Source organism: Canis aureus, chromosome 10, assembly GCF_053574225.1.
Source record: "Canis aureus isolate CA01 chromosome 10, VMU_Caureus_v.1.0, whole genome shotgun sequence".
NCBI lineage: Eukaryota > Metazoa > Chordata > Mammalia > Carnivora > Canidae > Canis > Canis aureus.
This window is the reverse complement of record NC_135620.1, coordinates 22,469,225-22,491,446: the sequence shown is the minus strand read 5'-3', so window position 1 is coordinate 22,491,446 and position 22,222 is coordinate 22,469,225. Positions and strand designations below refer to the sequence as shown.

At 36.2% G+C, this 22,222-nt stretch overlaps 1 protein-coding gene across 5 annotated transcripts in view; it reads left to right on the top strand.

Annotated features, from left to right (window-relative positions):
• KIF3A (kinesin family member 3A) overlaps window positions 1-22,222 on the top strand; it is a 61,741-nt gene that overhangs the window by 8,667 nt on the left and 30,852 nt on the right. For all 5 annotated transcript variants that reach the window (XM_077911626.1, XM_077911624.1, XM_077911627.1 and 2 more), the window contains exons 3-8: window positions 5,555-5,699; window positions 5,834-5,918; window positions 16,285-16,390; window positions 20,053-20,192; window positions 20,586-20,783; window positions 21,092-21,266. In XM_077911626.1, the coding sequence (XP_077767752.1) occupies window positions 5,555-5,699; window positions 5,834-5,918; window positions 16,285-16,390; window positions 20,053-20,192; window positions 20,586-20,783; window positions 21,092-21,266 (849 nt within the window). The remainder of the gene's footprint in view (window positions 1-5,554; window positions 5,700-5,833; window positions 5,919-16,284; window positions 16,391-20,052; window positions 20,193-20,585; window positions 20,784-21,091; window positions 21,267-22,222) is intronic.

Genomic DNA, 22,222 nt, shown 5'->3' with positions numbered 1-22,222 from the left:
TTAACCTCATTTTCCTTGTGAAATTACTCTTTGTCCTTAGTAATGTTCTTTACTCTGAAACCTACTTCAATATGAATTTAGATAGATATTCTAACTTTCTTTTGATGTAATGTTAACATGGTATATCATTGTTCATCTTTTTACTTTTAATATATTTGTATTTTTGTAATGCAAGTGCATTTCTAGTACCTAGTTATACTGGAGATCACTAAGATTACCCCAAGTTCAGAGGTTGGTAGGAGAAGTCAGGGGACTCAGGATATAATTGTACTTACAGCTTTGGTTTATTACAACAAAAAAGAAAAAAAGAAAAAAGAAAAGAAGAAAACAAAAAACAGCACGGGGAAAATGGAAGAGGTGCATGAGGTAAAGTGTGGAGGAAACCAAGTTCAGACTCCTAGTGGGCACACAGGTTGTGCTTAATTCTTCTACCATTTAATGTGACAGTACTTGGGAAATCATATCTGTCAGAGAAGCTCTGTAGGCAGTACAGTGTCCCAGGTTTTTGTTGGTACCTGCTCATGTGGGCACCCTCAACCTACCACTTGCCAAGGTCCCAGACTCTTAGAAGGAAAGCAGGGGTTTAGCATAAACCACCTTGTTTATAGAAACAGTTTTGGCATGATGAGCTACTCTTACCTGGTAGGGATTGGTAAGAACCCTCCCCAAATCCAAATTCCCAGATGGTAGTCAAAGGCCAAACTTGAAAGCAGGCCTCTCAAAGAATAGCAGCCCCAGATCTGTTGTTAGCTCCCTTCTGCACAGCATTGTACAGTTGGTAGTGGTTTTGTTTTGTTTTACCTAGTCTTGCTGTCTCTGCCTTTTTTTTTTTTTTTTTTTTTTTTTTAAAGAGAGAGAGACAGAGGCAGAGACACAGGCAGAGGGGGAAGCAGGCTCCCTGCAAGGAGCCCATTGGAGGACTTCATCCTGGATCCCAGGATCATGCCCTGAGCTGAAGGCAGATGCTCAACCGCTGAGCCACCCAGGCATTCCTAAAAAAAGGTTTAACTACTTGTCTCCTTCCAAGTTTTGTGCTCTTGTTGTCCTACATTTACTTCAACACGTTATAAACTCCAAACCACATCATTGTTATTTTTGTTTAACGCATCAGTTATCTTTTAAAGAGATTTGAATAATAGGTAAAAACATATATTTTCGTACTTATATAGTTAACCATTTTTGGTATTCTTTATTCCTTCATGTAGATCCATATTTCCATCTAGTATCATTCTTTCTGCATTGGAAAACTTCCTTAAATGTTTCTTAGAATGACTGGTGATGAATTCTTTCAGCTTTTGTATTCTAAAAGGTATTTATTTTGCTATTGTTTTTGAAAGAATTTTCACTGGATATAGGATTTTAGGTTGATAGTTTCTTCTTTTACTACTTGAAGAAAGTAGTACTTTCTACTGTCTACTGTCTTCTCATTTGCTTTTTCTTCTACTGGAATTCTCTTTTCTTTATCTTGGTTCTTCTTTACATAAGTGTCTTTCTCCAGGTGTTTTTAAGATTTTCTTCTACATCCCTGGTTTTGAGCATTCTGATTATGATATGCCTTGGTGTATTTTTCTTTGTTTCTGTGCTTACAGTTCATTTAAGCTTTTTTGGATCCGTGAGTTTGTAGTTTCCATCAAATTTGAAAAAATTTTAGCCATTTTTTCTTTCAATGTTTTTCCTTTCCCCACTCCCTTCTTGGGGGACTGCAATGACGTGTATGTTAGGCTGCTTGAAATTGTTCTACAGCTCATTGATGCTGTTTGGTTTTTTTCTCTGTATTACCTTTTTTATGTTTCTGTTGATATATGTTCAAGTTTAATGATCTTTTATTCTGCAGTGTCTAATCTACCATTAATCTTATCTATTATATTTCTCATCTCAAACATTGTAGTTTTCGTCCCTAGAAGTTTGATTTGGGTCTTTGTTGTATCTTCCATCCAAGTTCTTCCTGACTTCCATCCAAAGTTTCCACTTAACTTTTTAACATGTAGAATACAGTTTTAATAACTGTATTTTAATAACTCATTTAATGTCCTTGTGTGATAATTCTAACATTTGTATCAGTTCTAAATTGGTTTGATTGATGGAGTTCTTCATTATGAATTGTATCTTTATGCTTTTTTGCAAGCTTGGCAAATTTTGGTTAGTTTCCATATACTGTGAATGTTACCTTGGCTCTTGTTTTTTTTTGTTTTTGTTTTTTTTTTTTAATTCCTATAAATATTCTTGAGCTTTTTCCCGAGTTGCAGTTACTTGAAAATGGTTTGATTCTTTCAGTTTTTTTTTTTATTAGTTTCAGAGGTAGAATTTAATGATTCATCAGTTGTATATAAATGTTCATCATTTCCAACACTCATTTACATAGTTTCACCTTTTCTAGAATGTCATATAGTTAGAATCATGTATGTATATATATATTATAACCTTTCAGTTTAGCTTCTTTCACTTAGTAATATGCACTGAAGTGTTCTCCATGTATTTTCATGGCTTGATAGCTTGTATCTTTTTTTGTGCTGATTATATTCTGTTGTCTGGATGTACCACAGTTTATCAATTCACTTACCTCCTGAAGGATATCTTGGTTGCTTCCAAGTTTTGGTAGTTAAGAATATGCGCTGCTGTAAACATCTATATGCAGATTTTTGGTAGACCTTCTACCATTTTTAAAATATAGTAAAAAATGGGGAGGTTGGATAAAATTTCAGGTCATTTCTAGTTTTTAAAAAGTAAAGTTTAAAAAAAAAAAAAAAGTAAAGTTTTAAGAGATGTCCATATTGAAGGAAATATTAGCATTAGATTTGTTAAGTTGGACATACAAAAACTAGAAATATAGAATCTCATCTCTGAAAATGAGATGAGATTCTTTTATTCTAGGGGATTCTTGGCTCTATAATTATAGATTACTATTCTTTTAAAGTCAGTAATCTTCATATATTTAATGAATTCATAGAAATTACATTAGGAATTAATTTTAAAAATTTTGGCCATTACATACTTCTAAAAAATAAGGGCTCTAGAGCCAAATGGACTGTATTCACAGGTTGTTTGTACCACTTACTAAGACATTGAACAAGGTAAGCCTTTGTTTCCTTAGCTAAAGCATGGGAGTATAAATAGTGCCACACTCTTAGGATTGGGGAGAAAATTCAGTAAGGATGTGTGTAAAGTACATGGCCTAGCTCATAGCATATGATCAGGAAATGACAGCCATGTGTCAGCTCTCACATGTGGTCTGTGCACTCATAATATTTTCAGCTCTTTTGAAGATTAGTACATTACATTCTTAATGACACAGTTTGAAACACTTAGTGAATTAGGAAAAAATAAGACTTTTTTTTATTCCATGTGTAAAAAATGGCTTCTGTTGTGATTAAGTGTTGTGATGGTTGTCACAGAAAGTCTTGAAAGTGATGGTGATGTAAGAGGTTACCTGCATGGAGTGGAAGTAGTTAAAAAATGTTTGTGCTGTATTCTCACACTGTGCTGTCTCCTGCAGAAATTGTACCTGCTCCCAGGGCTTTACTGGCCAAATACATCTCATTCCTTCACCTACCTGCTTAACGCATGCATTTGAATGTGTCATGGGCACTTAAAGCTCAGTAGGCCCTCAGCTGAATTCACTATCTTTCCTTTCAAACCATCATTTCAAACCATGGTGGTGGTCACCATCTCAGTATACGGCATAGCCATACATCTCCTTGTTCAGGCCAGAAATTTGAAAGTCATCCTGGATTCCTCCTTTACCCTGGTCTCCTGGTTAGTTATTTCCCAGATGCTGTTGCTTCTAACGGTTGCATGTCTCTGAAATCCTTCCACCTTTCATATTGCCTTCTGTTGTCAGCATTAGCTCTCACGTGGCTAACTACTCCAGCTCTTCACATCTCCCCTTGCTTTTCTTCTAGTTCCTTGTATACAGGGTAGCCTTAGTGATCCTGGTGTCACTTCTACCTGCAAAAATATTCTGTGGTTTCACTTTGCTTTTAGGATAAGTTCTTAAAATCTTAGCATGGCCTTCATGGCGGTGTGCATTGAGGCCCCTGCTGATATCTTTATTCTCTGTTTCCATCCACCTTCATTTTCCATCTGTTTCTTCCATTCTGATCTCATTTCAAGTCCTCAAAACCTCTCTTCTCTTTCTTGCTTCTTGCTGTCCCCTCTGTTGCTGTGTAACTCTTACTCATATTTCAGATTTTATCTTAAACCTTACCTTTCCTGACCTCCCTCCACTTTCCTCTTATATTATTTCTTCTGCCTGGACTACATCCCTTTACTCTCAGCTAGAACTCCATTTCTCATTTCCAACATTCATCTTGCTTATAAGTATTTGATCAGTATCGGGGCGCCTGGGTGGCTCAGTGGTTGAGTGTCTGCCTTCGGCTCAGGCCATGATCCCAGGATCCCGGGATTGAGTCCCACATCAGGCTCCCTGTGGGGAGCCTGCCTATGTCTCTCCCTCTCTCTGTGTGTCTCTCATGAATAAATAAATAAAATCTTAAAAAACAAGTATTTGATCAGTATCTCCTCTTCAAGGTTATGCATACCAGAATATTAAGGATTATGTTGGTCTTATTTGTCACTCTGTCCCCAGTGCCTAGCATAATGCCATACTCAGGTGTGTGCTACGTAGTTGTTGAATGAATTTAGGTATTTGGAAAGTTTAAGTTGTATCTACAATTACCAGTAATAATTGTCACATTTTCAAACTCCTCCATTTCTTACAACTTTTACTTAAAAAATACATATTTTTAGGATGCCTGGGTGGCTCAGTGGTTGAGTGTCTACCTTTAGAGCTCTGAGTGCTGGGATCGAGTCCCATTTTGGGCTCCCTGCATGGAGCCCACTTCTCCCTCTGCCTATGTCTCTGCCTCTCTCTCTCTCTGTGTCTCTCATGAATAAATAAATAAATAAAATCTTTAAAAAAATACATATTTTTAAAAGGAACTTATTTCAGGATTAAGAAGAAAAAACCCTGCCGTTTACTTGTACATGACTAGGCATCATGCTGATCAAGTGGGGTAAATTGTTTTATTTGTTCTTACTGTTTATGTCGGGTAGTTATTCTTGTCCTCATTTTACCACTGAGGAGACAATCTCTGGGTCGATTCTTGTCTAAGCTCAGGTGACTGAAAAGTAGCAGATGTGTGGATTCACACTGAGGTCTTTCCGTTCTAGAACCTGTAGTATTTCCTTGCTGCAATTTTTTTTTCCTTGCTGCAATTATACTACCTTCTCTAATTTAATGTCCACATTCAGTAATTAACATATGCATTACAGTCAATTTCTTATAATTAGCCATAGTGTAAAATTTTGCATTTAGGGCTTGCGGGATGCTTTTAATTAATGGTCAATATCTCATTGACTCTAGAACTATAACAGCGCTTGGCTCATATGGCAAAGAGTATGTATTGTCATTGTCGATAATAAAAGTGAAATTTGTACTTGAATAAATATTAAATCCAGGGAAGAAATCACATCACAGTGTCAAAGAAATAACTTTTAAGAGCTATTGTTCTGTAGCATTAGACTCTAAAAAGTAACTGATTCTCTTAATTTTCAGGGACTATTTTTGCATATGGACAAACTGGAACAGGCAAAACTTTTACCATGGAAGGTGTTCGAGCAGTTCCTGAACTTAGAGGAATTATTCCAAATTCATTTGCTCACATATTTGGTCACATTGCTAAAGCAGAGGGTGATACAAGGTAAAAAAGAATTATTTTCTAATATTGAGAAGTACAAGCACAAGGAAGGCATATATGTATAAAACTTGTAAACACATTTGAAAATAGCTCTCATAAATATTTCTCTGCTTTTTAAGATGATGTTTTATTTATAGATTTTTGGTTCGAGTGTCATATTTGGAAATATATAATGAGGAAGTCCGTGACCTTTTGGGCAAGGATCAGACACAGAGGTTAGAGGTAAGGATAACTGAAATTGAAGTATTTTCCAAAGTAGTAGACTGTTACTATATTAAGATTCTTTTTCTACAAAAGTTATTTTTAATATTTTACTTATCTTTTGACCTTGTGTAGTATATGATCATGATTCAAAATATAAAATAGTATGAAAATTAATGCATTGAAAAGTTGTTCCTAATCCTGTGCCCCACTTCTCCCCACCCTAAGATAACCATTTTCAGTATCCCTCACTGTTCCTCTATGTATATATTAACAAATATAATTTTACTTCTACTCCATAAGTAGGTATACATGTACAATGATCTGCACTTTTTTTTTAAATTAAAATTCTTATCCAGGTAAGTGTAGAGTCACATGTGACTGTATGAAAGAATATGGAGAGATTACCCTTTACATAGATGTACCTTTTACGCAGCTTTGCCCAGTGGTTAACACTTTACGGAGCTGTAGTAGAGTATCATGATCATGATACTGTTGTTGATACAATCTACAGATTTTACTCACAGTGCCCTGGTTTTTCTTGTACTCTTTGTGTTTAGGTTAATATATCCGCTACTACATCAAGGTACTAAACAGTTGAATCACAGAGATGCCTCCTGTTGCCCTTTTATGACCATATCCACCTCTGTCCTGACTACATTCCTCTGTAGCCATCCCTGACTCCTGACAATCTCTAATTTGCTTTACAATTCTCAAATTTTGTTTTATTTGTTCTCAAAAATGTTATGTAATTAGAACTATACAGTATGTAACCTTTGGGATTGGCCTTTTTCATTTGGCATAACCCTCCTGAGATTTATCCAAGTTGTTGCATGTATTGAGAGTTCATTACTTTTTATTGCTGAGTGGCATTGCATGATGTATACGTGTAAAGTTTAACCGTTCACCTGTTGAAGGACATCTAGGCAGTTTATAGTTTTTGGCTATTATGAATAAAGCATCTATGAACATTTGCACACAGATTTTTTTATGTGAATGCATGTTTTCATTTCCTGGTTTGAAGGCCAAGAGTACTCCAGAATTTATTTTAAGTCAGAAATTTTTAAGGTGTTAAAGATACTAAGACCAATCATGAATGTAGTAAAAAACACTAGCAGTTTTCAATCTTTCTTTTACCTAAAGGAAAAACTAAAATTTCTGATTGAGAAATTTTAGTTTGTACTCTTTGGGGTAATAGATTGGCAGGAAAGACTACTTTTATCCTGCATTTCAGAAAAGGGAAATGTGAAATTACATGCGTAATAAATATTAGAGAATTACAAAATTACAAAATACATTATGTTTACTTACAAACTTAGCTGATTTATATTGTTTTTTAAAATAGAGATGTAATCCACAGAGGCTAATAATATTCACCCTTTTACAGTATACAATATAGCAGCTCTTAATATATTCACAAAATGATACAGCCATCATTATCTAATTCTGGAACATTGTCCTTACCCCCAGAAGAGGTCCTATGTCCATTAGGAGTCACTCCCCATTCCTGCTTCTCCCCACCTCCTGGTAATCAGAACTTAATTTCTGTCCCGATGGATTTGGCTATTCTAGATATTTCTCATAAATGGAATCATATAAAATGTGATCTTCTGTGTCTTGTTCCATTTAATACAATGTTCTCAAGATTCATTGATGGACTTCATTTCTTTATTTAAGAAATAACTTTATTGGGACACCTGGGTGACTCAGAGGTTGAGTGTCTGCATTTGGCTCAGGGCGTGTTCCTGGAGTTCTGGGATCAAGTCCAACATTGAGCTTCTGCAGGGAGCCTGCTTCTCCGCTCTGCCTGTGCCTCTGCCTCTCTCTCTCTCTCTGTGTCTCATGAATAAATAAATATTTAAAAAAATAAATAAAAACAGTTTTATTGAAATATAATTCACATTCCATACAATTTACTCACTTAAAATGTACTATTCAGTGATTTTTGATATATTCATAGAATTGTACATCTATCACCACAATCAATTTTGGAACATTTTTCTTACCCTAGAAAAAAACACGGTGCTCCTTGGATATCGCTCCTAACCCAGTCCCAGGGAACTACTAGCTTACTTTTTTCTCTATAGATTTGCCTATTTTGGATACATAATATAAAGGAATAATATGTGGTCTTTGATGACTAGCTTCTTTCATTTAGAATCATTTTTCATGGCTCATCCATGTTGTAGCATGTGTTAGTACTTAATTTTTTTTGTTATTGCTGAATAGCAGTCCATTGTGTGGATATAATGCATTTTATTGATTCCATCAGTTGAACATTTGGATAGTTTCATCTTTTTGTCTGTTATGAATAAGACTGTTATGGACTTAGACTTTTACAAGTTTTTGTGTGAATATGTTTTCGGTTCTAGTGAGTACACCCTACTGAATGTAATTGCTGGATCCTTTGGTAACTGTATACTTAAGCATCTGAGGAACTGCCAGACTGTTTTCCATAGCAGTTATACCATTTTACATTCTTGTCACTAGTGAATGAGGTTTCCAGTTTCTCCACATACTTGTCAGTGCTTGTTACTCTTCCTCTTCTAGTTAGCCATTTTAGTGGGTGTCAAGTCATATTTGTGGGTTTGATTTCCATTTCTGTGGTGGCTAATGATGTTGAACATCTTTTTCCCATGCTTGTTAGCCATTTGAATACCTTCTTTAGAGAAATGTCTGTTCAGATCCATTGCCTGTTTTTAATTGGGTTGTCTTTCTGTTACTGAGTTGTTAATACTTCTTTATATATTCTAATGGAAGTCCCTTAGCAAGTATATGATTTACACACTTTTTTCTGCATTTACGGGTTGTCTTTTTCACTTTTTTGATTGTTTTCTTTGAAACACAAAATGTTTAAATTTTGATCATGTCCGATTTATCTGTATTTAGTTTTGTTGCTTGTGCGCTTGGTGTTGTATCTAAGAAACCATTGTTTCATCCAAGGTCATGAAGATTTATGCTTTTGTTTTATTCTAAGAGTTTTATACTTGTACCTTTTACATTTAGATCTTTGATCCATTCTGAGTTTTTCTTTTTCTTTTTCTTTTTTTTTTCTTAATGTGGTTGAGGTAGAGGACCAATTTCATTATTGCTCATGTGGATATTCAGTTGTCACAGCACCATTTTGAAAAGACTGTTTTTTTCCCCCAATTTGTGTTGCTTTTTTGACTGTGGATTGTGGCATCTTTGCATATCAGTACAGAGAGAAAGCCTCCTCGTTCTTGTTTTTTCTATTGTCCTTTTATTCTTTTTAAAAGATTCTATTTATTTCAGAGAGCAAGCGTGCAGGTGCATGCATGACAGCAAGCATGAGTGGGGAGAGGGACAGAGAAAGAAGCAGACTCCCTGCTAAGCAGGGGGCCTCATGTGGGGCTTGACCCCAGAACCCTGAGATCATGACCTGAGCCCATGGCAGATGCTTAACGGACTGAGTCGCCCAGGTGCCCCTCTGTTTTCCTTTTGAAAATGATGTCCATATACTATCCATTGTATGGATGTAATTAAAACGTATTTGGCCAGTCCTCTCTTGATGAACACTTGGAGTGTTTCTGATCTTTTGTTTTTACAGACAATTCTGTAGTAAGTAGTGTTGTACGTATGTGATTTCATACATATGAAGGCATATCTGAGTTTAAGTTCCTGAAGCTAGATTGCTGGGTCAGGTGATAAAGAATTGGTAAATATTGCCAAATATTTTAGGATATGAGACAGACAAAAAGAGCATTTAAAATATTAATACTGGAATTTTGTTTAGAATTCCATTGTAAGTAAAATAATTAAAGAATAATGTGCATATGGTAGTTGAATAGAATATAGAATAGCAGTAACCATTATCATAGAGTGGTGTAGAATACATGTAGAATAACAGTGACTACTATTATTAAGCTCTTATAATGCAGGAGTAGACATTCAGTACAGTAAATTGTGATAGTAGTACATAGTTAATTTCATTTACTCTTCCTAGCAGTTCAGTTTTGTTGATGTGAAAACCAATGCACAGAGAGGTTTCTGACTTGCTCACAGTCAAATAACAGATTCACCTAGAATTACAGGGGTGGTTTTAGAGTCTTACCATTCTGGCTATGATATATTGAGCAAGTTACCTAACCTATATGAGCCTTAGTTTTGCCACATGCAAATGGAACTGATAACAGTATCTACTTCGTAGGATTATTGCCAACATTAACAAGTTAATACAAAGTGTTTAAATCAAGGCTTGATACATAAAAAAGTATTAAATAAATGTTAGCCTTCCCTCTCCCCCGCCCCGCCCCCAGAGGAAAGAAAAAAGGGGAGAGGGTGAAAGAGGGAAGGAGAATCTCAAGCATGCTCCATGCCCAGGGCAGAGCCCAACAGGGGGCTCAATCTCAAGACCCTGAGATCATGACCTGAGCCAAAATCAAGAGTCGAATGCTTAACTGACTGAGGTATCCAGGTGCCCCTAGCCTTTTTCTTTTTAAGTTTACTATATAAACTGGGCTTTTGGAACATAGTATTACAGGCTTAGGTATTGTTTGTTGGACCTTAAGGTTTATTCTGTAATGATGATGCATACATAGGAAATATCATGTTTCTTTTTTGCTAGTTGTCATCTTTGACGTTATTTTTGATGGATGCCTTTTAAGTTTCTCATTGCAGAAATTATTAGAATAAAAATCATTTAGAAAGAACATTTTCCCTTGTACCAGTAATTACAGATTAGATTTATTCTTAGGAACATTTTTGTCAGTGATTCTCAACTCTATTAAACCCAGTGCCCCTTTTTTTATAACATATTTTGTAATGTCCCTTTGACTATCCTGAAACAAAATTCATAGAAAATAAAATCTACCTACACAAATAATTTTTAGGTTATCAGTATACTGACCAATTGTACTATAAACAAGAATAAAGTAGTGAAAAAATAAAATGCTATTATTTCATTATATAAGTGCTTAGATGTAACCACACTCAGTGACATAACCAAGTAGTCAGAGGCATAAGTAATCATTATGAATGCAACAGCTATATATGCAGACGGTTATAGATCTGTTATATTGGTGATCTAAATCTCTTGAGTGGTGTTCTTTTTTTTAAATTTTTATTTATTTATGATAGTCACAGAGAGAGAGAGAGAGAGGCAGAGACATAGGCAGAGGGAGAAGCAGGCTCTATGCACCGGGAGCCCAACGTGGGATTCGATCCCGGGTCTCCAGGATCGCGCCCTGGGCCAAAGGCAGGTGCTAAACCGCTGCGCCACCCAGGGGTCCCTTGAGTGGTGTTCTTGTCAATGAAATGGTCTTTTAAAATAGTGACAAGCTCTTGATAGAGTTCTCAACAAAATTAAGTAGTAGTTCTTTCCTCAGTTTTCTGTATTCCTATTCCTATATTAGTGTGGAAAAGCACTTTGTCTTTTTTTTTTTTTTTAAGATTTTTATTTATTCATTCATGAGAGATACAGAGAGAGAGAGAGAGGCAGAGACCACAGGCAGAGGGAAAAGCAGGCTCCATGCAGGGAGCCCGATGTGGGACTTGATCCTGGGTCTCCAGGATTCTGCCCTGGACTGAAGGCAGCGTTAAACCACTGAGCCACTGGGGCTGCCCATGTCTTTATATATAAAATAAAATCAGAGTTTAGACTCAGGTAATCATAAATAATTTTTTTTCACCCATATGCATATATGCTAGGACATTCGACATTGTGTGAGGAGACAATTCTTCATTGATAGACCATCCTACCTATTTCAGGATGTTTAGTATCAATTGCTCCTGCCTATGAATGCTAATGGTGTCCTCAAATGAACCAGAAACTCCCACTACAAATTTCTGAAACATTCTAGGTTGGGAGTAACTGCTCCTTTGAGATCTGTTGTTCTGTTACAAACTGTATTTGTTATAGAAGTTAAATTTCTATGCTTTTATGATAATTATTCTATAGCATTACCCAGCTAAAAAAACTTTCATAAATTTAGAATCATATTTGATTCTTTTCTTCTTTCTTTCTTTCTTTCTTTCTTTCTTTCTTTCTTTCTTTCTTTCTTTCTTTCTTTCTTTCTTTCATTTATTTATTCATGAGAGACACATACGGAGAGGCAGAGACATAGGCAGAGGGAGAAGCAGGCTGCCTGTGGGGAGCCTCATGTTGGACTTGATCCCGGACTCTGGGATCATGCCCTGAGTTGTAGGCAGACGCTCAACCGCTGAGCCACCCAGGCATCCCAATTTCTTCACCTTTCATATCTAAACAGTTTATTTATACTTACTAATTGAATTTTGAATTAATGTCATATTTGATTGGAAATGACCTTAGATTTTGCAAACTAATGTCAGTTGGAAGTGTGTTTCTGGTCTGCAGTGACTTGAGTGCAGCAAGTGAGAATAAATGTTTAAAAACTTATAGCAATTTGACATTGCTATAACATCAGGTGCATGATTTTTATATTTTTCAGAGATATGGGTTTGGCAGATTAGAAATACACACATTGTTTTTTTAGTATACGTTTAATGAGAGACATTGATATACACCAGTAATTTTCACACATTTAAAATGTTTAAAGCATTTAAATATATTCATCAAACCAGACCTTACATGGGAGCACAGTGTGCAAAACACACAAAAATAAAGCTCTCTTCAGAATTTGGGCCCTAGGAACCCCAACTCTACAGTAGCCCCCTCCAGGCCCCCATGAACTCTCTGGGGCTCTCAGAGCACATTTTGACACCCCCTGGTTTATAGAGACCAGCATACTCCTTTACTACTAATAAATTAGGGCATATTTATATCCCATGACAGAAGAAAAGAAGTTTTTCCTTATGTATAAATATACCTTAAAGATTGTTATAAAAAAGCGACCAAAAAATTTCCAAACCTCCAACTAGATGTCGGCACCTGAAACTTGGAGTGTCTGCCCTTGTGATGTTTGTGTCTGGGATTGTTTTTTAAACTTGTGTTTGTCATCTTTGTCTATGAGGTCCTACTATTTGTGGAATGGTTCTCCCCACTGGCCGCTACAGACCTCGGCCTCAGCTTCACTTTACAAGCATACCTTGCTTAATGGGGCCGTCCCTTTATAATGCTTTCCAGTAACTGTATTTTTTACCCTGTGTCAAACAACTTAGCACCATTTTTCAAACAGCAGTTGCTCATTTCATGTCTCTGTGTTGTATTTTGGTAATTATTGGAGTATTTCAGACTTTCTCACCACTATTAATATTGGTTATGGTGATCTCTGATGATCTTTGACCAGTGATCTTTGATGTTACCATTTTAATTGTTTTTGGTGTGCCACAAACCATCCTCAGATAAAACAGCAAACTTAATAAATGTGACGTGTGTTCTGACTGCTCCACTGATTGGCCTTTCCCCATTTCTCTTCCTCTCTTTGGGACTCTATTCCTTGACAGACAGCAATACTGAAGTTAGGCCACGTAACCCTATAGTGTGGCTTTTAAGTGTTCAAGTGAAAGGTAGAGTTGCATGTCTCTTTAAATCAAAAATGATTAAGCTTCTAGAAATGATTAAGCTTTATTGAGGAAGGCATGTTGAAAGCGAAGATAGGCTGAAAGTTAGGTCTCCTGCACCAAATAGCAACTTTTGACTGTAAAAGAAAAGTTCCTAAAGGAGATTAAAAGTGCTATTCTAGTGAACATACAAATGATAAGGAAGCAAACAGACTTATTGCTGATGTAGAGAAAGTTTTAGTGGTTTGGACAAAAGATCATAGTAGCCACAACTTTCTCTTAAGCTAAAGCCTAATCCAGGGTGAGACCCTAACCCTCTTCAATTCTGTGAAGGCCAAGAGAAATGAGGAGTCTATGGAAGAAAAGTCTGAAGCTAGCAGAGGTTGATTCATGAAGTTTAAGGAACCCATCTCTGTAACATGAAAGTACAATATGAAGTAGCATGTGCTTATGTAGGAGCTGTAGCAAGTTATCCAGGAGATCTAGCTAAGATAATTCATGAAGGAGGCTACTTTAAACAGATTTTCAATGTTGATGACACAGCTTTCTGTTGGAGGAAGATGCTGTCTAGGACTTTCATAGCTAGAGAAGTGAAGTCATTGGCTTCAAAGCTTCAAAGGACACACTGACTCTCTTGGTACGGGATAATGCAACTGGTGACTCTAAGTTGAAAGCAGTGCTCATTTAGTACTCTTAAAACTCCTAGGTCCTTAAGAATTATGCTAAATAGGGATCCCTGGGTGGCGCAGCGGTTTGGCGCCTGCCTTTGGCCCAGGGCGCGATCCTGGAGACCCGGGATCGAATCCCACGTCGGGCTCCCGGTGTATGGAGCCTGCTTCTCCCTCTGCCTATGTCTCTGCCTCTCTCTCTTTCTCTCTCTGTGACTATCATAGATAAATAAAAATTAAAAAAAAAAAGGATTATGCTAAATATATTTTGTCTTTCATCTATAAATGGCCAGCAAGGCCTGGGTGACAGCACATCTGTGCACAACATGGTTCACTGAATATTTTAAGTCTACTCTTGAGACCTCCTCAGGAAAAAAAAAAATTCTTTCGAAACAATACTGCTTGTTGACAGTGCCTCTGGTCACCTAAAAGCACTGATGAAGTTGTACAATGAGGTGAGTGTTTTTTTCATGCCTGCTAACACAACAACCATTCTGCAGTCCCTGGATCAGGTCTTGTTATTGAAGAATTATATTTCCTAAGCTGCCATAGAGAGTTATTCCTCTAAGGGATCTGGGCAAAGTCAATTGAAAATCTTCTGGAAAGGATTCATGCTTCTAGATGCCATTAAGAACATTCATGATTCATGAGAAGAGATCAAAATATCAGCATTAACAACAGTTTGGAAGAAGTTAATTCCAACCCTCATGAATGACTTGGAGGGGCTCAAGACTTGAGTGGAGGAAGCCGCTGCAGATGTGGTGGAAACAGCAAGAGAACTAGTATTAGAAGGTGGATCCTAAGGATGTGGCTGAACTGCTACAATCTCATGATAAAACCCAATGGATAAAAACAAACAAAACCAAAAAAAGAAACCCCAAAAACCAATGGATGAGGAGTTATTCCTTGTGGATGCACAAAATATATTTTTGAGACAGAATCTACACCTAGTGAAGATGCAGTGAAGACTGTTGAAATGGCAACAAAGGATTTAGAATAGCTCATAAACTTTGTTGATAGAGCAGTGGCAGGGTTTTGAGAGGATTGGCTCCAATTTTGAAAAAGAGTTCAGCTGTGGGCAAAATACTATCAAACAGCATCACTGTTCTACGGAGAAATCATTCTTGAAAGGAAGAGTCAATCACTGCAGCAAACTTTGTTGTCTTATTTTAGGAAACTGCCACAGCCACCCCAGCCTTCAGCATCCCCCAACCCTGACCAGTCAGCAGCCATCAGCTTTGAGACAGGACCCTCTACCAGCAAAAAGATATCGACTGGCTGAAAGCTCAGATGATGGTTAGCATTTTAGCAATAAAATATTTCTTGATTAAGGTATATGTTATTATTTTTTAGACAATGCTATTACACACTTAAAAGATTATAGTATAATGTAAATAATTTTATATACATTGGGAAACCAAGAAATTTATTTGACTTGGTGTATTTGAGTATTTGCCTTATTATGGTGATCTGCAACTCAACCTGCAGTAGCTCTGAGTATACCTGTATTTTGTTGATTTTGGAGGTGATTTCTAGGGTCTTACAAAGTGAATTTTACATTTCTAACACTGTATTTTAGGTAAACCTATCCTAAATATATCCTTCATATTTGGTAAATAAGTTTTACTCACAGAAAGGTAACGGTTTTACATAGATGTTATATAGATCTGATTCACTCATTTGTTTGAAATCCTCCAGTGTCTTCAAGTTGCTGTTAAGATAAAGACCAATAACTATGCTTAGTCTTATCTCTGACTGCCTCTGTAGCCATATATCCCACCTGTTTCTCCCATACTTCCCACTGTTTCCAGCCAACCTGGCTTTTTGTTTGTTTGTTGTTTGTTTGTTTGTTTGTTTTACTTTTTCTAAGTGCCTAGTGTTGACCCATTTCAGGATCCTCACACCTGCTCTTTTCCTGCTACCCCAATCCAGTTTGGCTACCTCTTATTTCAGCAAGAGGTCTTAGCTTAAATTTCATCTTGGGGAAACTGTATGTCCCTGGTTTACTAGCTTAGTTCCTCTATACTGTGTTCTCATACTGTCCTGTGGTTTTTTTCTTCATGACATTATCCCAATTGAAATAACTTGTATTCATTTTTATGTTCTCGCCATAGATTGTCACCTGTGCAAGTGTAGAGACTATGTCTACTTTGTCCATCACTGTATCCTCATTTCTTAGCAGGGTGTTCAACACACAGTAGATATTTGATAAGTAGCTGGAGGAATTATGGTATGTGTATAAGATCTTTGGGTCAGTTTTTTTCTTTTTTCTTTTTTAGGTTAAAGAAAGACCTGATGTGGGAGTTTATATCAAAGATTTATCGGCTTACGTGGTAAATAATGCTGATGATATGGATAGAATTATGACACTAGGCCACAAAAATCGTAAGTGTAGTAAATAATTGTGATTGAACATTTATGTGTCGAGTAGGCTTTTAGAAGCAAAACTGACCCCACAGAGACTGGATTTTTAAGTTTCTTGATAGCCCTTTCTCTTTGATTATTTACTGTGTAGAGAACATATATGAATGAAAGAGATCACAGATTGCCTTCTGTGCTGACCAGAATTTTGTTTCTTGGTTATGGCGCTATATATATGAAATTCTTCTATTGTTAGCTGTCTCTTTTAATTAATTAGTTTATTTTTTAAAAGATTTTATTTATTCATGAGAGACAAAGAGAGGCAGAGACACAGGCAGAGGGAGACGCAGGCTCCATGCAGGGAACTCGATGCAGGACTCAATCCCGGGTCCCCAGGATCACACCCGGGGCCAAAGGCGGTGCCAAACCGCTGAGCCACCCGGGCTGCCCTAGCTGTCTCTTTTTAGCTATAATAATAAGTTTGTCAAACACTAACTGTGTGGTAAGTGCTTGTGCTAAGTCCTTTCTTTATAAGAATGATCTTTTTTAAATCCTCAAACTGAGCTGTGAATGTACTAAATTCCTGTTTTGACTGAGGAAACCAAGACTTAGTCTAAATAACTTGTGCAAGGTTATGTACTACTTAGTAGGTGGTAGAGTGAGTGTTTGAACCTAAGCCATTAGACATCATTAACTGATCATTAGCATCAGTAATGCTTTACTGCCTCCCTTTTGTTGACAAGAAAAGCAAACCAAAATTAAGTGACATTCTCTTTAATAATAGTTTGAAGTTTTGTCTAAAAAATAGAAAGTTGCAGCACTATTTAATACCCAAGATGCCCCAGACTTAGTACTAATGATGTTGCTAGCAGCAATTAGAGGTCAGAGGTAAAAAAATAAGAATGTAGAAAGTAAACATTTTTTAAAAAGCTTTTTTGACTAGCCTGTAAATCTAGGAAAGTCAAGGAAATTAAAAAATTAAAAAAAATCAGTTGCATTTTTATAAATCAAGTAGAGAAAGACTAAATTCTAACAGAAAAATGAGCAAAAGATATACATGAATACATAGCAGCAGGAATACAGAGCATGTTCACCTTGACAAGTAATTGGGGAAATGAGTATTAAAAGAATAGTAGGAGATATTTTACCCATTATTTAGGATGGAGGGATATCCAGGTTTGTGCAGCTCTGAAGAAATGGGCACTGGTGATGGGAGTGGAAAGTGCTCCAGCCTTGTTCAGGGGCATTGTAACAGTATCTGTTGAAATTTTTTAAATGCATTTCTTTTCACCCAGTGTTTCTAATTTATATATATATATATATATATATATATATATATATATATATATAATTTCTATATATATGTATATTTCTGGATATGTATGGATGTATCTATATTGAGAAATATCTAGAAAAATATCTTTAGACATAAAAAGATGCCTTAATGGAACATTATTGATAATAGCAAAAGGTTTGATGCAGTCTAAATAAATGTCAGTAAAACATTGGTTTTATGAATTGTGGTACAGAAGTACTCTGGACTGTAATGAAGCTATAAAAAAAAAAAGTTAAATATACATGTAGATACCTGAAAGATTTTCAAGATACATTGTTAAGTGAAAGGAAAACAAATTATAGAATAGTATGTACTGCATCACCCCGTTTAGAGATGTGGAAAAAGTCTAAATTGTTAAACTATGTATTTGGGCTGTGTGTGTGTGTGTGTGTGTGTTAAATATATAATGAAAGGACATTTGATAGTGATTACCTTTCGGTAAGGGGAAGTAAGATAGGAGAAAAGGGGTATGTGGAGCTTTTACTTCATGTTTTTGTATGTCTGTATTTTCATATTTTTTATACCAGGAATATGTTCATATATTGCTTACTCAATAAGAAAAAATTTTGACTCGATTCCTTTCACAGTAGTGATCAAAACCTTTCATTGAAAATAGAACAACAAAAAGCCTCCACAAAAAACCTACCATTAACAACTGAGAATTAATTTGATTTGGTATGTGAGCTTCATTCAAGGAAAACTAAACAATTCTAATAAAAGGAGTAAAATGAAATGAAGACCAAAGATTTTGAGGACCTAAGATAGCAGAGGAAAATACTCCTAATTAATAGATTGAGTCTAAGAATTAGATATTTAGTACAAACATCCACGTTGAAAAGTTCTAACATAAAAATACTAATTTTATCATACTGCAATTGCAATAGAGTAAAATAACTATTCAGGGGAAAATAGAAGAAGGAAATGCGACAGTAAAAGCTGCTATTCTTTTTTTAAACAAAGATTTAAATTATTTATGACAGAGAGAGAGAGAGAGAGGCACAGAAACACAGGCAGAGGGAGAAGCCGGCTCCATGCAGGGATCCCAACGTGGGCCTAGATCCTGGGTCTTCAGGATTACACCCCGGGCTGAAGGCGGTGCCAAACCGCTGAGCCACCCGGGCTGCCCTAATTTTCAAATTCTAAAATCAAAGCTTGCATGGAGAAGTTCTGCATAAATTTATAGTAGAATAATTTTGACGTTGGCTAAAATTAGCAAAATGCTTTCCAAATACTTGGCAATTTAAGAAAAAAACTAATATATGCTTATTGAAAAAAAACTTTAAAAAAAAATATTATTTATTTATTTGTTTATTCAGAGAAAGAGAGAGAGAGAGAGAGAGGCAGAGACACAGGCAGAGGGAGAAGCAGGCTCCATGCAGGGAGCCTGACGTGGGACTCGATTCCGGGCCTCCAGGATCACACTCCGGGCTGCAGGCGGCGCTAAACCACTGTGCCACCTGGGCTGCCCAAAAAACCCTTTTCTTTACACAATATGTAAAATATTTATAGTTGCACAAATACTTAGTATATTTTGACTGGATGCTTTTGTTTAATAGAAGAAAGAAGATTGTACTATATATCTTTTTTTTTCATATGTTAAGGGTATCTTCCCATGTTATACATACAGATCTGTTTTGTGTTTTTAAAGGGCTCTTGAGTAGTCCATAGTAGGACTATTTTTTTTTTAAGATTTTATTTATTTATTTAGAGCATGCAAGCAGGGGGAGGGGGAGGAGGAGAGGGAGAATCTCAAGCTGACTCCGTGCTCAGCTCTGAGCCTGACATGGGGCTGGATCTCATGACCTGAGCCAAAATCAAGAGTCAGATATTTAACCTACAAAGCCACCCAGGCGCCCCATCACTATTCTGCAATAGATTAACCACTTTCCTTTTGGTTATTTCTGATCTCTTGATATTGCAAAGAGTGCTGTACTGAATATCCTGTATCATCTAATGCATATATGCAAGTATTTCTGTGATTTAGATTCTCAGCGCATAGTACTTTTTAGAGACAGCTGAAATGGCAAAAAATTCAAAAGTATTTAACTTTTTTTTTTTTTTTTTACCTAAATTAGTTTTCTTTTTTTTTTTCTTTTTTAGCCAGTAATACTTGGGATTGAAATTAAGCTTTTTGTCCTAAAATTACCTCTGTAATATGAGAAACATTACAAATTCTTTTGTTATCAACATATAAATTGTCAGAGACATTTCTAATGTTAAGTAAACCTGTGCTTTTCTAGCTCTTCACTGTGATGAAATTAAGTATTTTAAACCAGTCTGGATATTTGATTATTTTTAAAAAATGCTGCCTCTTGTTATGCTTTTCAAGAATTTCCTTCCTTCCTTCAAGGTTCTGTTGGTGCAACTAATATGAATGAACATAGTTCCCGTTCCCATGCCATCTTTACAATTACTATAGAATGCAGTGAAAAAGGCGTTGATGGTAATATGCATGTCAGAATGGGGAAGCTCCATCTTGTAGATCTTGCTGTAAGTAACAGGATACTCCTTAAGGAATAACTCTTGTGATATTTTACATATTATAAGTGAATAAAAATTCCAGTGAAAATGTGACTTACATACAGTTTTTAAGTTGTTGACTTGTGTATGTGTTTAACTTCTTTTGTATTATGGAATACTTATTTATAAAAATAATGAGAGTAGTACTGTCTCCCCATGTACCCATGACTCTGCTTCAGCAGTTATCACTTCATGGCCAGTCCTGTTCCATCTCTGCCATCAGCCACATTTTCCCTTCCTATATTATTTGAAGCAAATTCCAGATAAATATCAGATTTTTAGTGTCAAATTTTGTTTTAAACTTTCAGAGGAATACTCTGTATTTTTAATTTTAGCATTATTTCTGTCTTTGTTTATTGCTAGGGTTCAGAAAGACAAGCAAAAACTGGAGCAACTGGACAGCGCCTAAAAGAAGCCACAAAAATCAATCTTTCGCTTTCCACCCTTGGTAATGTAATTTCTGCCTTGGTTGACGGAAAAAGCACTCATGTTCCATATCGCAACTCAAAACTGACTCGTCTTCTTCAGGATTCCTTAGGAGGAAATTCAAAAACCATGATGGTAAGACTTCATTGTAGAATAGTTATCATCAGGAAAATGTCAGATTCCTGTTTATGCCAATAATTGATATGCATAGCATTTTAAAAACTTGATTATTTCACTTGTAGTGATTTGTGGTTATTCTTTTTAAGTACATTGTGTGTGCTAACCCATGTAATGGTGTTTGGAAATCCATGTAGTTGTTGCTTTCTTGTTCAAGAAAGCTAGAGGAGAACCAGGTTTCACAAATTCTTTTTGATAAATTTATCATGGTAGTATTAATTTTAACTGTGTCATGTGTAAAATGTTTTGTATTCCTAATTCAACAGTGTGCAAATATTGGGCCAGCAGATTACAATTATGATGAAACTATCAGTACATTGCGGTATGCTAACCGTGCTAAGAATATTAAAAATAAAGCTAGAATTAATGAAGATCCAAAAGATGCTTTGCTTCGCCAGTTTCAGAAAGAAATAGAAGAACTGAAAAAGAAGCTTGAAGAAGGTAACTTTTTCTCAGAATATTGTTGGCTAAAAATATGTTGCTTAACCACTAAGTGTTCTACTAAAAACCACTTACTAAAATTCCTTGAGCATCTAACTTTGATTTTTTAAAAAAATTTATTTAAATTCAGTTTGCCAACATATAACCCCCAGTGCTCATCTCATCATGTGGCCTTCTTATTGCCTGTTACCCAGTTACCCTGTCCCTCCACCCACCTCCCCTTCTGCGATCCTTTGTTTGTTTCCCAGAATTAGGAGACTCTCATGATTTGTCTTCCTCTTTAATTTTTCCCCACTCAGTTTCCCCCCTTCCCTTATAGTCCCTTTTACTATTTCTTATATTCCACATATGAGTGAGACCATATGATAATTGTCTTTCTCTGATTGACTTTTTTCACTCAGCATAATATCCTCCAGTTCCATCCACGTCAATATAAATGGTAGCTATTCATCCTTTCTGATGGCTGCGTAATATTTCATCGTGTTTATATACCCCATCTCCTTTATCCATTCATCTGTCAAAGGACATTATAGCTCCTTCCACAGTGTGGCTGTTGTGGACATTGCTGCTATGAACATTGGGGTGCAGGTGTCCCATCGTTTCACTACATCTGTATCTTTGGGGTAAATATCCGGTAGTGCAATAGTGCAATTACTAGGTCATAGGGTAGCTCTATTTTTAACTTCTTAAGGAACCTCCACACTGTTTTCCGGAGTGGCTGTACCAGCTTGCATTCCCACCAACAGTGCAAGAGGGTTCTGCTTTCTCCACGTCTTTGCCAACATTTGCTGTTTCCTGTCTTGTTAATTTTTGCCATTCTCACCAGTATAAAGTGGTATCTATTTGTATTTCCCTGATGGCAAATGATGTAGAGGTTTCTTCATGTGCTTGTTGGCCATGGGTAGATCTTCTTTGGAGAAATGCCTGTTAATGTCTTCTGCCCATTTTTTGATTGG